We start from the raw sequence: 18437 nt of genomic DNA on the forward strand, positions 1-18437 counted from the left end.
TTTTTGAATAATTTTTAATGACCCTACTTGATACACTAAAATATCTCTAACATTAAATATCTATGCCTGGGGAGAAGGAAATAGTATGTGTAAGTCTGCATAGATTTCCCTGAAGCATGGTTTAAAGTATCCTTAATATTATCTTCAAAGTTAAATAATAACTTGAAGCTGCTTATAAATTAAAAATAAATAAGGTTTTGCCAGCTTTACATATAGATACATAAGTGCTTTACCTGTGAAGCATTAATGAAAAGTGAAATGAATTGGATGAGATATTTAGGAAAGTAGGAATAAAGATTTGGATAAAATCTTTAATGTATGGCATTTTATAACTTTCATATAACTCACTGATTAATAACCCCTTCCCAGTTATGAAGTCCATCTCACTGAGTTTTACTTACTGCATTTTATACATATCTTTATAAGTCTGGGAGAGGGAAAGGAGAGATAATTACCAGAATCAAAGAGAGAGAGAAATGGCCTATGCAGAGAGGAACATGAATAATGCTCTCAGGTTTATGCCCATCCAGGCAGCGGCCTTTACTACCTTACAGCCTAATTAAAACACCAGGAGGATGTGCGAAGCTCAGGCCCAGAGGTGACAATGACTGCCTCCGAGACAGGACTCCTGGTTAGCTGGACACTGGATAGGAATATTGCAGAGCTAAGCTGGTAAGCGAAAATGAAAACTGCTTTCACTCTTCGCATAACTGTGGCTTTGTCATGTATTATTAACATTACACATAAAATGCTTTTTTATACTTAGTGCTATATAGTGAATAAAAAATGATGAACCTAATAAGAACATTAATCACTAATTTTACAGAACACTATCACTGTAAACAAATTATAGACATACCTTTGGCTGAAGATTTGGATGTAATAAAACATAACCATTAGGATCAATTGCAAAATAATAGCCATTGGGGCACAACTGAAAAATAATAATAATAAATTATTAAATACATATTTTAAAGCATAAAAGAAAGGTAACATGATATTATAACATTCTTTTAAGAATTATTTTAAATATTTAGTAACTTTGCAAAGATAAATGCACAATTTTTGAGAATTTCTTAAGTGCCTTAAAGACAAGCTAAATTAGTACAGTTTTAAAATAAAAAAGATATCAAAAGAGAAAATTGCATCTTACTGTAAAACGTGGTGTTAGTCTTTTAATATCTTCCAAGGACACATCAACTCCCATCACACCAAGAATCAGCTGATTCTATAATAAGCAAAAAGGCAGTATATTTTTACCAAAAATTTGCACATTTCTATACAAAATTATAACATACATTCCTCCTTTTGCTTGACAATGCTTGTATTTCACATTAGGTTAAATATATATATATATGTTTTTTTATGTGTAAGCGTGAGGCACTTAAGCTATCAGTTTGCAGTGATTCTCAGCTGTGATTTTTCTTTTCCCTCAACTGTATTGTTATTAGGTTAAAAGTGAAATCTTGATTATTAGAGCTAAAATACAAAAATATATGAAATTTTAAATTTGTTGCTTTTTGTACTAATTACCCTATAGTTTAATTGATACTATACAGTCAACAGCTCTAAGTGGGGGTTGTATGTATATTTGTGAGTATAAACTGACTTTGTGCTATAATACAATTCAGAAATCACCACTTAAAATTAATTAGACAATACCAAATAAAAAAGAACCATGTATTTTTGCTGCTGATAATACTAGTGTATATGTGAAAAGTATGTGATCTTATGTGTAATAAAATGGAAACTCTCACAACACTATTTCTGCTTGCTGTTAACTTCTAAATACCAAACAATGGGCATCATAGTTTTAGTTGCAAATCAAAGAATCCATGTGGCAAATTGTTATCATAGTCTTTTATGGGACATAAGGATGGTAATGGTGTTAAAATTTGGAATCAGGAATCTGTTTTAAATATAATTACATAAATTATAAAATAAAATGTTACACAGGAAGTCATTAAATCCAGTCAACAGTTATTATAAGCACATTGTAAATCCTGTGTAGGTACACACAGAATGAGGAAGTTAGGTCAACAGCTATGCTGTTTTCCCATGAACCAACCCAGAGCCAACTCAGAGCATGTTCCCCAAATTTAAGCAATCCCTTACACAGTCTATATGAGGAGTTAAGAGAATTACTCCCTTCATGAGTTACAATAATCAGAACCAGCATATATTTAAGAATGGTAATGAGCCCCCAAAGAGGAATAACCAATTTTCTCTATGGCCACATTATTAAAATAAGGATTTCAACTGAAATTTATAATAAGTGAACAAATAATGCTTAAGTGCAACATTCATTATATTATAAACTAGAAATAAATCTCCCTCAAATCAGGAATGTCAGCCAAAATATAAAATCAGTATTTAGTATTTAAAAATCTTAATTCTCCTAGATTTTTAAATTCCTTCCAATGCAAGCTAAGACAAAGGAATGCAAACCTACTTTAAATCAAAAGTATTTTTTAAAATGAGATAATTTAACAAGCACAAGATATATATTTTTCAACATTTGTAGAACTTTAAGTTGGTAGCATTGACAATGCCAGAGCTATAGAAATAAGTATTTTTATGAGACTCAGTAAGCATTTTTTCCTCAATCTTAAAAAAGAGAAAAACAGAAAGAGAACTATTCATTTAAATCATATCCTTAAGTTACATGATAATTAAAAAAAAATAATTTATTGTATGGGACTGGGAGGATGAGCGATCCTAAAAAGGTACCTATATATATCTGATACAAACATTACCATGTTATTTTTTTTTTCCTGAACTCCATGGGTATCTTAGATGCATTTAAAAATGTGCACACAGTAGTACTGCCCATTTATCATGTATTCTGTAACATCTTACGGGAAACCCAAATGAACTTTCTGGTCCAAGCAATAATTACTCCCAGATCCTGAACTTGTGTTCTTGTCAAGTCACAGTTAGATAGAGTTAAGTTGAATCTTGTCTCTGGGGGAACTGAGAATTTGTCCTGCATTTCCTTTTTCCCAGGTGGTTATCACATAGACAGCTGCTGACTTTTACTTTCAGCCTCATGAGACAGTTACGTTGTATTATTTCCTTATAGAAATATCTTATCCACAATGAGCTTCAACGTCATAGTTTATCATTTATTATTATTAATTTTATCAATTAACTTTTAACCTTTAAGTTTGTCTTATTTTCATTTTGGCCGGTTATGTTGAAGACCGGAAGAGTTCCAGTAATGACAAGTCCCAGTTCCTAAAAATAGATTCACAGAAAAAAGTCAAATTCAAATAACAATTTAAACTTTGTCATTATGCATTAGTTTTTGGATATCTGACACTGTATTTTAGTTGCTTTATAAACAGTCATAAAAATTAGAAATTTATTTTGAAAGCTTATTTAAAAGTCAATGAAATAAATGCCTTAGAAATTAGTAGTATCTATTAGTCAGTTCTTTAAGCATGCAACATCTAAAATAACACTCTCAAGAGAGCATTGCAATAACTTTAAAAGTCAAATTACACTAAGCCTTGTAGTAACCCTGTCCATCTACTCTTTTTTTTCACAGTGAGTCCACCTAATATCAGAGGCCACTATGAACAGAGTGATATTAAAATATTGTTTCAAATGATTTAACTTTGCTTTTTTTTTCAGCTCCATTCTTAAATTTTTTCATGCCCCAAGCCAAAGGCTTCAGGCTAAATCACAGATGTGTAGCAAAATAATATTATAAACAGAAAAAACATGCTACTGATAATACATTTCTAGGATATTCTAGGTAAGCATTATGATGTTCAAAAGAAGCAACACTGCTTCTATATGCTCTCCAAAATGAACGTTTTGACAAACTGAAACGATGCAGACAAGTGCAGTAATCAAATATGAAAGTCCAGTCATGAAGCAGTTCAGTAGAGTAAAAATAATCACACAGTATTAATCAGCATGTAGATAATTTCATATGTTACATTAATCCACAGAGATTAGTTGGAAAAAAACTGATTTTTCAGGTCATAGGCTGCATTTTATGATTGTCATCTGCAACAATTATATTTCTGTTACAAATATTTCATGTCAGAACTACATTTTTAACAAAATTACTCTTTAAAATAGTTTAAAAATTATTGTTGAAAATTCTGAATTTACTGAGAAATTATTAGTAATCTTTTTGTGAATAATGATCCCAAATCCAAATTTATTGACTCTTGTTCTAATTATAGAAACAGCACAGTCTTATAAAGAAAATGGTTTAGGCTATGGTTTATTATTAATCATACACATGGGAAGCTCAGAAACAGTGGAAACTGAATTAGTGGGAAAGGACAATCATACACTTTCAGCAGAACAAGGTATCAAATTATTTGGGACCAAGAAAATTAAGGAAATGATGACACATAGTTGGCTGCATGATAGGTATGTTGACTTTGTATTTAGTATTAAGGAAGAAAATTTGACCATGAAAACATCCTTAATTGAATATGTGAATTAATATCTGCAATGAAAACTTTCCACCTCAAACAGTGTCATATTATAGATAATTTATAAACCTAGTATCCAAAAGACACCAAAATCCATGGATGTTCAAGTCCCTTATATAAACTGGGTACTATTTACATATAACTCATGCTCATTCTTCCAGACTTCAAATCATCTCTATATAACTTATAATACCTTTTACAATGCAAAAAGGTAAAGTAAAGTGGAAGTCGCTCAGTCATGTCCGACTCTTTGCAACCCTATGGACTGTAGCCTACTAGGCTCCTCAGTCCATGAAATTCTCCAGGCAAGAATATTGGAGTGGGCTGCCACTTCCTTCTCCAGGGGCTTTTCCTGACCCAGGGATCGAACTGGGTCTGCTGTATTGCAGGCAGATTCTTCACCATCTGAGACATCAGGAAAGCCCCTTACAATGCAAATACCACGTAAACAGTTATAAGTACAACGTAAATGTTATGTATACATTAAGCCAGTGCCTGGCAAAATCAAGTTTTGCTTTTTAGAACTTTCTGAATCTTTTTCCTAAACATTTTCAATCTGCAATGGTTGTTCCTATAGACACAGGACACAGATATGGAGGACCAACTCTGTATATATTGAGTATATGCACAGTTTTAGGAATGGTAACATGGCTTAAAGCTTAACATTCAGAAAACTAAGATCATGGCATCTGGTCCCATCACTTCATGGGAAATAGATGGGGAAACACTGGAAACAGGGTCAGACTTTATTTTGGGGGACTCCAAAATCACTGCAGATGGTGATTGCCGCCATGAAATTAAAAGACGCTTACTCCTTGGAAGGAAAGTTATGACCAACCTAGATAGCATATTCAAAAGCAGAGGCATTACTTTGCCAACAAAGGTCCGTCTAGTCAAGGCTATGGTTTTTCCAGTAGTCATGTATGGATGTGAGAGTTGGACTGTGAAGAAAGCTGAGTGCCAAAGAATTGATGCTTTTGAACTGTAGTGTTGGATAAGACTCTTCAGAGTCCCTTGGAGTGCAAGGAGATCCAACCAGTCCATCCTAAAGGAGATCAGTCCTGGGTGTTCTTTGGAAGGAATGATGCTAAAGCTGAAACTGCAGTACTTTGGCCACCTCATGTGAAGAGCTGACTCATTGGAAAAGACTCTGAGGCTGGGAGGGATTGGGGGCAGGAGCAGAAGGGGACGACAGAGGATGAGATGGCTGGATGGCATCACCGACTCGATGGACGTGAGTTTGAGTGAACTCCGGGAGTTGGTGTTGGACAGGGAGGCCTGGCGTGCTGCAATTCATGGGATCGCAAAGAGTCGGACACGACTGATCGACTGAACTAACTAACATGGCATAATAGAAGCAATCTTTTTCTTTGCATCACTTTCACATTTACACAGAATACCATAAATTTTTTCTAAATATGGTAATATGTGCTCCCAAATGAGATACAAGGCTTCTAACATATTAGACAAACTTATAAACTGCACTCAATTCCAAGGCACTGTGCAAGTTTCTAGAGAACTAAGAAGAGAAATGAAACAAGATATCTGCTATCTTGGAATTTATTTGATATTGAGTTTCCAGAGTGCAATTCTTTTCCTCTAAAGAATCTTATTTTATCTCTCAAATAAAATGAACCTTCCACAATACTGTCCCAGTCTTGGTTCTAGTCTTACCTTCCATTATCTGCAAAAGTGACCAAAGTATCATCCTTTCAATATACATAGCACTTGTCCAATTTTCATACTGCTATTCCTTTCTGTAATTTCTCTGCACATCAATTGTAGAAACCTTACCTAGACTCATATATTTAGCTAAAACAATACCATCTTTTTAACCTTATTCTGTCACCAAATATGTGGCCTCTTTCTTCTGATTTTTAGAGTTCTTTCCATTTTTCTCATTATGTTTTTGTCTTGCAATATTTTTACCTTTTTTAAAAAAAAAAAGAAAAAAAAACTGTGAATCTGACCAGATTATTTTTTGAATGTGCTATGTGCAAAGACTATAAACAAGTAACTGGAAATAAAAATGGGTCATGTTTGAGTCTTAAGTTAGAAGAAAGAATGCACTATGTATCCACTGACCAGTCAATTAATATGTCTCATTTTGTTCTTTTTTTTTTACATTTAGTCTCAGCTAGCAGAACAGCAGATTCAAAACTAAAATTGCTTCCTAAAGTCATTTATGCTATCTGCAAGAACCTCACCAACAATGCAGACATGCTGGTTAATGAACTTCTGGTTCATAGGAAATACAAGAGGGAATAATTATTGACTCCTCCTATCATACTCTGTCCTGTGATGGATTTGAATGCGTGAAACATTTTGACCACAGCTTCAGATGACCATGTGACCTTAAATAAATATGTGATGTCAAGAAGGAACACTGGACAGTAATTTTAGCAAGGGCTTGAGGTAAGCAAGCTTCATTTTATCATTCTTAGCGTGCAAGGCTGCTGCTAATAGTGCCTGTTTTTCTCCTAAACTTCCTGTATTTGTTTATTTTACAAGAACCAAATGATAAGTAATTCTTTCTAAATAGATTGCATTCTGCCCTGTGGGTTCATCACTGTATTCAGGAAAGTAGTATCAGCATATAATTAAACTCCAAGTAGGAAAAGGGGTTACTGAATCAGCACCTATTTTTCAGAGCTTAGTATTGTAAGTCTCTCTGATGTTACACTAGCAAAATTGTTAATTAAGTCTTCTCTAATTAAGTTAAGCATATGAATAAATCTTATTACTATTTATAAATTTCATATTAGGAAAGAAAAAGTTATACTAAAATATGATTTCTCAATATCAGCCCTATTGACATTTTGAGCTGAATAATTCTTTGTTTTGTGTGTGTGTGTGTGTGTGTGTGTGTGTGCACGCGTGAGTGTGTTGGGGATGTGTGTGATTCTCTTGTACATGGTGGGAATGTCTAACAGCATCCCTTATACCTATTCATTGGATGCCAGTAGCAAACTCTATCCCAGTCATGACAATCAATAAAACCTATAGATATCTCCAAGTGATCTGAGGGGCAAAACTGCCCCCAGTTGAGAAAGAACCACTGCTCTGAAATACGATGGCATGCCTGTACTACAATTCCCACTGTGCAGTGGGCAACTTAACATGTTTGTATTTGTTACTTCACATCAGACTGGATCACTTCAATGGGCTATTTCCATAAGTATTTAAGGTTGACTCTAAGCAAGAACTTATAATATGAAGAGGTGATTAGGTTTGTGATTGTTCCAGGGTGGGATAAGGTATTTGTTTATCTAATTGCAAGTACTTCTGAGTTTTGTTGAGTCTGGTTTGAGATATGGAGGCTATCTCAAATATGGAGGAGACAGCAGACAGACTCCTGCTAGCTGAAAATATGAAAGTGTTAGTTGCTCAGTCATGTCTGAGTCTTTGCGACCCTGTGGAGATTCTCCAGGCAAGAATACTGGAGTGGTTGCCATGCCCTCCTCCAGGGGATCTTCCCAACCCAGGGATCGAATCTGGGTCTCCAGCACTGCAGGCAGATTCTTTACCATCTGAGCTACAAGCTTCTGCTAGCTGAAATCTACTTTAAAAATAGTTTCTTCACAATTGTTCAAAATCTACTAATTCATGTGACTTTAGGATTTTTTTTTTTACATAAAACTTCACAAAATTATTAGAATGATCTTAAATTCAAGATTGGAGGTTTGAAACTCTATATCCTCAATGACAACTGAAAAATAACACTTTACATCTCTGGTTCTCTATTGCACACAAGTCTAGATTTTTAAGTAAATTATGTAAATTCTAGCAAAGAAGGTTGTGATAGAAGGAATTCTGAAAGGGTTTCATGAAGAGAAAAAGAGAAATGGAAGCTAGAGAGAAATAGAAGTTAGCTGTGTGCTTTTGTTATAACAGTCTTTGACTGAACAGCCTAGCTTACCAGTGCATCCAGGTATACGTTTGTCCACTGGACTTGCTTAGCTTTGTCTCCAGCTAAAACCATTGGTCTTCCCAGAACATCCAAATATTCCTATATAAAAACACATTAAAAAATTTAAGTCGTTGATAACTAGGAATGCAGTTCTTAAAAAAAAAAAAAAAAACTCCACAGAGAAAAATTTACCTAGAGGTAAAAATGAAGATGGAATTAAAATTATTAAGAGTGTTAAGCATATAATCATTCAATTTCTACTTTGGGTACTCCATAAATGGTATGTCTGCATACTCAGAATTAACAATATTTGACTTGTATTATTTATACAATGTATCTACCCCAGTTTTGTTTTTTTTTTTCCTCCTAACAAAACATTCTCTTTCTGAGGTACAGCCAAGGATAAGTGAAATAAGTTCCCTGTGAATTGTTTTATGTTAATCTAAACTATTTAAGGCTCTGTGATTTACTGGATGGAACTGCACAAATTTGAAATACTAAAGCAGCCACATACTTGTTTTCATATCACAGATTGTTTGGCTGAAATTCAAAACTACATTTAAACATATCAAAAATAAATGAAATACTGTGCCAAAACTAGACATCAGACTTGAATGCAGCTGCTGTTTCATTTCAAAACTCAACATATTCAGTATTCATTTCCACAAAAGCCATGTTATTTGGGCTAAATTTTGACTTAGTCTATTTTGTAGACTTTCAGTTATGTTTAAAACTGAATAAATGATTTTAAACAGCAATTTATGAATATTAAATTTATATTTAAATTAACTTATTGGTTCAATCTACCTATTTAACAAGTATGTTTTCAACTGAATGGCTGTACAAAAACCATCTCCTTGTTGTAAGTTGCAAATAATTATTGTTTAATTTTCTGTGTTGAACCTATAATTTGGGAAAACTCAGTTAAATGATTTGCCGTAGAAACAAGTTGAAATTATATGATGAGATTGTTACTAAATTGATTTTATTTATTTTCTATGATGTTTTTAAAATAGGAGAATACAAACATAATTACACATCTTTGTCTGAGTTTCAGATATTTAAAAACATTTGGAACTTTAATGAAATAAAAACCAATACATTACCATGATACTCATTACAAATAAAATAGTATGAATTATTTATTCATGTAATACATCAAGCATTTATTCATTTTCACCTATTTTCTTCATATTGAGCATATTTAAAGTAGCAGAGAAATAATTTAGTTTGAAAAAACAGTTTAAACAAGTTTTAAATAACCATACCTGAGTATTGATTCTTATTGCTCCAATGGAAGGAATTTCGTAATAATAACCTGAAATATACACATATATACACAATAGATTTATATGTTTACATATTATGATATAATAAAATACACAGAACTATTTTATGGCTTTCTAGGAGAAACCGAGTACTTCTAATTCACCAAACACTAAAATATCAATACCACTGATCAGTTTGGAAAATGTGTGATTAATGTAAACTCATAGCAAATACACAAGCTTTATCAGAAACTTCACTAAATTTCTTATATTGTATAAAATAAATGTCATTGTTCTAGAAAGCAGTAGAAAACCTGAAAAATTGTTTTCATTGGAGAAATAATTAAAAGTATACAATGATGGATATCTAATAATTTTATATCTGCCAAAATATAACTTTGAGAATAAATCTAGGCTCTTGCTATTGTCATGTGTCATTGTTCAAACAACATTTTTTTCTGAGTATAAGTGAAATATAGGTTCACTATACAAAGTCTGAATTATCTAGGAATGTATAAGACATTTAAAAAAATAATTTAGCCACTCAGGAAAAATAGTACCATATAATGTTACACTTTCTGATAGCTAAGTTTTACACAATTCAGATATTATTTGATTCTTAATTCTTCATGAAGTTATATTTGATGAGAGTCACTAGCATAATTTAATAAAATATAACAATAATGTCAAAGTAATACTATAATGTAATGTAACACTGATGTCAAAGTTTCTCGTGTGTCTTCTCTAGAGAAAACATATCTTATTCTTGCCTCGATTTAAAAATTAGCTACAACTTTAGAGTATTTTAAATGATAATATGTGAAGTAACAACTATTAAATTCATCTTCTTATAATAAAATGTGGTCATGTAAACAGACTTGTTACCTTTATTTTCACAGGCCATCCACTGAATAGGTCCTCTGTCATAATTATGTTGACCAACTGAAAATGTGAATACACGGACCTGGTGAATTTAAAAATGGGTATCTGTTAGTCTGCATAAAATTTAATTGAAAGGCAAAACAAAAGAGCTAAAATAAAAGATAAATAAAAGCATGTTTTTCAGTTAATTTATGTGACAAGAAAATTGAGGCCTCTAAATCACTTGGAAGGCACCAGAGAGAAACCACATAATCTACTCTAAATATAGACTTTAGTTACTAAATTTAAGTTAGTACTTGGGTGCTCTGCATCATATCTCAATTCTGTGGCAGGATCATGACTAAGGTTTCATTAGCAGAAATGGCATCTTTCAGATTCAACTCAACATCAGCGGTCTCACCTGGTGAAAACATTATTCACATATCTATCTAGTCACTGCCAAAAAAAAAATTCTACTTAATAGGTACAAGGTTACAAAAATCTATATAGAAAGGAGGTCACTCTACGTTTAGTTGCTTAGAGCATTATACTTAATGATGGTTTCACTACTTTTCACATCATGAAAATATTTAATATGCATATGCATGAGTATGATGTTAGTCATATGACTTACTTTCTATAAAAGATGACTGGAACATATAAATAAATATTTTAAGCTCTGAGCATTTTTTAAAAGAATTAAAATATTGACTGCTTCTAATATGCAAATATTTTAAAATATAATTGCGATACTGTTTAATTATTGTAATTTATATATTCATTGGAAGGTGCTGAATTTAAACAGTATAAAAGCATAGAAAATAAATTCAATGAGGTCAACAAATATTTAATAAAATGGTTACTTGAATTACACTGATTTTTACCAATTTAGTAATCAGAGTAAACCAATACTCTAAGTTCAACAGTTTAGCTTTTTCTAAAGATAAACATGCAGAAAAGCACTTTTCCATGAATTCATGGTCTGGTTTGAACTATGTTAAGAGCTTTTCCCTAATTCATGTCGATTGACTGTTTGAATTGACATTTTCTAATTGTTTCATCTGTTTCATCTTTCGCACATGACTGCAGAGCACAAATCTCAAGAGATTCTACATCTGGTCTCTGTTCTTTTGCTGGTCTTGGCCACACAGAGATCACATCATAACAACCCTTGCCCCAGAAAGTACACTGGGGAGGTGGTTGTTTCACTTGTAAAGTTTCACTCAAGCCAATCATCCAGGTTTGCCTTGGCTAGTTATGCAAGAAGCCATTTGGTGAATACATCAGAGTTTTAATCACCCCAAACTGTAAAGACAGGTGACTGGTTCTAGCTTAACAGAAGTTGGTGTTATCCTCTCTTGCTACCCGCTCTCCCTATCCTGGTGTTACCCTCTCTTGCTACCTAAGTTGGTGTTACTTACTACCCTCTCTCCCTTAGTCCTTCAAAATACAAAAATCTAGTTTCATTTCCTAAAATCTTCAATTGGTCATTTTGGGGGATATGCATTTTAGTGGAGTGTTACTACTTAACAGAGTTAAAATTACTCCTAAATGGATTATTTTTACGAACGGGTTGGCCACCCTACTGATGATTCAATTTAATTGCCATACCTTAAACAATTGTCATGTGAATTCAGGACACGGAAACAATCCAGATGTTCTAGAAAGCACCTGGGGATCACTTTCATGATTAACATTTGAAAGCATGTCTCAAATTTTCGATTTAAAGCACTGCTTTGTCTGTTGTTTCTCTTACCACAACAGTATTCCATAAAATGGTTTCCATAAAGTACTTTTCAGTACAAGGACATAAATGAATAAGACTAAATGAATTATTATTACATATCTACATCCTTAGAAATCAAGCATTTCTAACAACATAGAGGCTAGACATACACAGACATACACCATGTGAATATTTGAATGATGTTATTCAAACAGTCCAAATAAACACAACACAGGCAAAAAACACACTAGTAAAAAACAACAACAAAACATATTGCTTTATTTGTTTTACTACAGTTTTGCCTGACCCTAATTGTTGGCCTACATGGAAACCTCAGATATTGTTCAAATTAAAGAATTTAGAATCAGAGCTGGGTGTCAAAGTATACACTGTCATAATTAATTGTAATTTAATAAAAGTTTAATACACTTTTTTTTTTAACTTTTTCTTCTCTATCTTTATTCATTTATCTCATAGGCCCTTCCTTGTCTATTTGAATATAGGTAGGATGCATTAACTGATTTGAAAAGACTATGATGCTGGGAAAGATTGAGGGTAGGAGGAGAAGGGGATGACAGAGGATGAGATGGCTGGATGGCATCACCAACTCAATGGACATGAGTTTGGGTGAACTCCAGGAGTTGGTGATGGACAGGGAGGCCTGGCGTGCTGTGGTTCACTGGGTCTCAAAGAGTCAGACATGACTGAGCGACTGAACTCAACTGATTGAATCATTCCCATATTACAAATGTATAATTTTTAACTCACTTTTAAAATTATATTTGCCTTGTGATAGATGTTTTTAAAGACATTTTTCTGAAAACATCCTCCCAATGGTTACTAAAATCTTAAAAATTACAAATTCAACCTTTCTATAGTTTCAGCAACTGTCTTACCATTACAATAATTATAAAATCTTTCTAGTATATTTAAAATACTTATTTTGTCTCTTGGTAGATATACATACACACAAAACATATGCATGTAAATAATTAATGATTTTATAGATTACCTTATAATTTTCCAAAATGACTTGATAAATATTATATTTGATTGAGAAAAGTTTAATATAAATCATATCAAATATAAAAAGTTTAATATAAATCAGATATAAATTTTTAATTCTTTCTATGACAATGAAAAATACACATGAATATTATACTTCAATCCCAGGTGCTGTACCACGCTGACTTTTGTCTTTGCTTTAAAAATTTGAACTAATTATGTAATAAGATTTTAACTAGATTGATTTCATAATCAGGTGTGATATTCAACATTTCATAGTACATATATACAATGAATTGATAGTTTAAAAAATAATTTTTGAACTCTAACTTTCCACTTGGGAGATTTACTTTCATTCTCCTATTCCGCACTATGTGACTGCCACCCTGTGGATGAGTTAATGAACTAACCCCAAAGCCAAGTTTACAGAGAGGTTTGCTGTCCCCGCAGTCTGATGTTTTTCACCTCTTTAAGTGTTCCATTCTTCTTTAGCTATAAATTTGGGGAAATAAAATAATAAAGTGATTCCTTGAAATAGGCACAATTTAGAGATTAAGGTAAATTACATTCTCAAAGATGTGCATTTTCAGAGGTCTTTTCTTTACGTGGCCTTACAAAAAACCAAAATGACATTAAAAAAAAAAACACAAAAAACCTTGAAACACTTAATGTGCAGTCACACAAGCTAAATATTTCATCTAAAGTCTCCATTAAGTAAATTACTTTAAATCAGGCCTCCATGAAAGCAAAGTCAGCTTTTATGGAGAAAAAATCCCATTACTTAGGCCTAGTAGTGCATTTATAATCACAACACTAGATCCATAGAACAAGTACATACTGAAGACTCACTGTTCTAAGTGTAATATTCCTAGATAATTTGCTAAATGATCCTGAACTGGTTGATGTTAGATAGGCTATGTTTTAGAATGTTCACTTCTGTGAGGGTCATATATGAAACATACATAGCTATAGATGGCTTTGAAAAATATTTTTCACATTGCTGGCCAGATCTCTAACAGAAATAATATGGGAAATTAGAAATTGAATAAACACTGGACTGGGTTGAAACAGTTTCAGGATTGCACTATTGTATCTATTATAGTACTTTACATAGATATTATGAAAATAAGTATTTATTAAATGAAAAAAAACTGAATAGCTGAATGAGTGGTCTTCATGTTTTCCCAGAGGGATATAAGACACACTTTGATATCATCTGATATATAAATTAGTTCATTATAACAGAGTAGAGCCAAAACCAGAGTGATAGAAGCCTTGCATTCATAATTGCATTCAAAGCCTTGTTTCATTACACTTATATCATGGCAAATTCGTAATCTTTTTTTTGTTGTTGTTACATAGTCTTTTTATAAATGGAGATGAGCAAATTTCTTCAGGAAAGTTAAGTATGTATAATACACATATCATTTATATGCTGTATTATTCCTAGAAAATAAATAATTATTGACTCATGTTTAGTTATATAAGAATATTCACAAAATAAACTGTAATTTGAGAACAAGTTTAATAAAATTAAACTTAACTAAAAATCAGTCTCTATTATTAGTTGCAATTTATATAATTTGGCCTTCACTTGGTCCAAAAATCATTTTTCTCTGAACAGAAAATTATAATTCCAAAGTGTAAATTTGAATTAAAATTTATATGTTAAGCCTGGCCTATTTGACCAGAGAAAACTTTTAATTACCAGCAAACTGGGTTACTCATTTGCTTCCTATAATACACTACTGATGTGTCCTTTAGTTCTAGACTTCTGTTACTCTGCTTTTTATTTTGTCTTGTTTGTTGAAGACAAAAATACTTGTCTTCAATTAAGATTTTTCCAAAACCACAGGGTCAACCTATTTTAAAAGTCATAGGAATTTCTTGTTTCCCAGCAGAACCCAGTTACTGGAAACTGTCACCTCAACAATTATCAGTTACCCAGAGTTCAAGTTTAATTTACAATAGGCAAATCTCCAAGGAATAATGGAAATGAGACTATAAAGAAAGAAAGCCAATAAAACTAAAATAAAAACTTCAGCTATCGAATCATGTTAGAAAAATGATGTCAGAAACGGGTTTTATTAATTTACTGTGTGTACTAAAATTTTTGGCAATAAGCCTATAAAAATACTAGATTGGACTGAATATTTTAGGAGAAAATTCTACAGTCGTTTTCATAATTCACAAGTATACCAGGATCCACAGCATTTAAAATAACCCACATCTCTCGGTTTATAGCATTATGAAATAAATAAAAGTGTCCAAATGTACCTTTCACACTTAATTTATTTTATAAAGCCCAGTGATCTGAAAGGTTCTTGCAAGTCTGCAAAGATTTGATGGCTTAGTTTAATCCATTTTAGCTTCTTAAAGCTGTGGGAAGCATGTTCCTTAGTCGTGAAATCTTGCTATCCAACTAGAAGGAAGGATCCTGGGTGGGCAAATGATGACTGGCATGGCCCCAAGGCTGCCCTGGAGAGAGAGATGCAGGACTAGCCAGCACACTCCACATGAGGTTATGAAATTTGGACTGCAGAACATTTAAATGATTGATTTTGCCACTTAGTAGCTGTATAGCTTTCAGCAAGCTCGTTAACTTCTCAAATTTTGGTTTTCTTATTTCCAAAATTAGGATGATGTTGATGGTGATAAAAACCTTTTTATCATATGGCTATTACAACTGTAAATGAAGTGATACATGAAAAGCTTTTGTATTATATGGAAAATTATAAGCACAATAAATATTAGGGGCAGTAATAAAGATGACATGATGATGACTACAATGTCTTCTATAGTCAAACTATCAGAATTCAATGAGGTAACATTTTCCATTTTCATGCCTCAAAAAGAACACAACTTGAAATAATACCTTCCCAGAGGGACAAATTTGGTTTGCTTTACTGCATTTAAGAATAAACTCCAAAGAAAAAGATACTGTCTAAATGCCGCTGTGTCCATATAAGATATGCCTGTATGGAATTTCCCAGGGCCTGACAAAAGAACAAATTTAGTAAGTGACCAGTGAGTTTGTTTAAGTAAATCACACCAAGCAACTTTAAAAAGGAAATAGAAATGCAGTAGTTTTTGCTTACATGATCTTAAAGACCTAGCTGATATTTCTCTTACATGTCTTGCATGTGGGTATATAACAAAGATACATGCCCTTGGGATTATGTTGGTGTTTAAAAATGTTAACAATTACAATGAATCATCCTTGCATATTAAGATTATAAGGGAGTAAGTTCAGGTTCCCCTTCTATCTGCATGCACTGACAGGATTTGATAACAGAGGAAGAAGCTATGGATACATTTCATTTCTAAGCAATTTAGCTCTGCAGAGACTATTGTCAGCGGAGAGGTCACAACATAAGTGATATACTTATTTCAGCTGTTCCTCTTGGGTAAGGCTACATACTTCACTGACACAAATAATGAGAATGCTCATGAAAAACTATGTGTTGGACTGATTAGTATGAAAGGAGAGGTGCCATCAGTACAATCATTTTTTATATGAACTTGCTGCTGCTGCTGCTGCTAAGTTGCTTCAGTCATGTCCGACTCTGTGCGATCCCACAGATGGCAGCCCACCAGGCTCCACTGTCCCTGGGATTCTCCAGGCAAGAACACTGGAGTGGGTTGCCATTTCCTTCTCCAATGCACGAAAGTGAAAAGTGAAACTGAAGTCGCTCAGTCGTTTCCGACTCTTAGCGACCCCATGGACTGCAGCCTACCAGGCTCCTCTGTCCATGGGATTTCCAGGCAAGAGTGCCATTGCCTTTTCTGTTATATGAACTTAAGTCTCCCTAATTCTTACAGTGACATATACGAGGGTGGAACATTAATTTTACTCTACATTCCCTTTACCTTCTCATACTGTTTATGGGGTTCAGAGAATGTTCAGACTACCACACAACTGCACTCATTTCACATGCTAGCAAGGTAATGTTCAGTCCTCCAAAGCTAGGCTTCAACAGTAAGTGAACCGAGAACTTCCAGATGTACAAGATGGATTCAGAAAAGGCAGAGAAAACAGAGATCAAATTGCAACATCCGTGGGATCATAGAAAAAGCTAGAGAATTCTGGAAAAACATCTACTTCTGCTTCACTGACTATGCCAATGCCTTTGACTTTGTGGATCACAATGAACTGTAGAAAATTAAAGAGATGGGAATACCAGACCACCTTACCTGCCTCCTGAGAAACCTGTATGCAGGTCAAGAAGAACCAGACATGGAACAATGAACTGGTTCAAAATTGGGAAAGAAGTATGTCAAGGCTGTATATTGTCACCCTGTTTATTTAAATTCTATGCAGAGTACATCATACGAAACGCTGGGCTGAATGAAGCACAAGCTGGAATCAAGATTGTCGGGAGAGACAGCAATAACCTCAGATATAAAGATGATATCTTTATATGGCAAAAAGCAAAGAAGAGCTAAAGAGCCTCTTGATAAAAGTGAAAGAGGAGAGTGAAAAAGCTGGCTTGAAATTCAACTAAGATCATGGCATCCGGTCTCATCACTTCATGGCAAATAGATAGGGAAACTATGGAAACAGTGACAGACTTTATTTTCTTGGGCTCCAAAATCACCGCAGATGTTGACTGTAGCCATAAAATTAAAAGACACTTGCTCCTTGGAGGAAAAGTTATGACAAACCTAGCAGCATATTAACAAAAAGACATTATTTTCCCAACAAAGGTCCATCTAGTCAAAGCCTGGTTTTTTCAGCAGTCATGTATGGATGTGAGAGTTGGACCATAAAGAAGGCTGAGTGCTAAAGAACTGATGCTTTCAAACTGTGGTTTTGAAAACTCTTGAGAGTCCGTTGGACTGCAAGGAAATCAAACCAGTAAATCCTAAAGGAAATAACCCCAAATATTATTCATTGGAAAGGCTGATGCTGAAGATGAAGCTCCAATACTTTGGCCACCCTGATGAGAAGAGCCAACTCATTGGAAAAGACCCCGATTCTGGGCAAGATTGACGGCAGGAGGAGAAGGGGATGACAGAGGATGAGATGATTGGATGGCATCACCGACTCAATACGAGTTTCAGCAAACTCCAGGAGATGGTGAAGGACAGGGAAACCTGGCACACTTCAGTCCATGGGGTTTCAAAGAGTTGGACACAACTCAGCAACTGAACAACAACAACAACATTCCACTTATAAGGAAAAAATATAATTTTAAATTATATTCTTG

The 18437-nt window shown here is 33.5% G+C and overlaps 1 protein-coding gene across 7 annotated transcripts in view; it reads right to left on the reverse strand.

The window, feature by feature from the left end:
• CACNA2D1 (calcium voltage-gated channel auxiliary subunit alpha2delta 1) overlaps positions 1-18437 on the reverse strand; it is a 524891-nt gene that overhangs the window by 59953 nt on the left and 446501 nt on the right. For all 7 annotated transcript variants that reach the window (XM_005890243.3, XM_070369704.1, XM_070369702.1 and 4 more), the window contains exons 13-18: positions 10521-10599; positions 9636-9685; positions 8377-8466; positions 3160-3237; positions 1154-1228; positions 860-934 (exon numbers count right to left, since the gene is read on the reverse strand). In XM_005890243.3, the coding sequence (XP_005890305.2) occupies positions 860-934; positions 1154-1228; positions 3160-3237; positions 8377-8466; positions 9636-9685; positions 10521-10599 (447 nt within the window). The remainder of the gene's footprint in view (positions 1-859; positions 935-1153; positions 1229-3159; positions 3238-8376; positions 8467-9635; positions 9686-10520; positions 10600-18437) is intronic.

The sequence above is a fragment of the Bos mutus genome, chromosome 4, assembly GCF_027580195.1.
Source record: "Bos mutus isolate GX-2022 chromosome 4, NWIPB_WYAK_1.1, whole genome shotgun sequence".
Classification (NCBI taxonomy): domain Eukaryota; kingdom Metazoa; phylum Chordata; class Mammalia; order Artiodactyla; family Bovidae; genus Bos; species Bos mutus.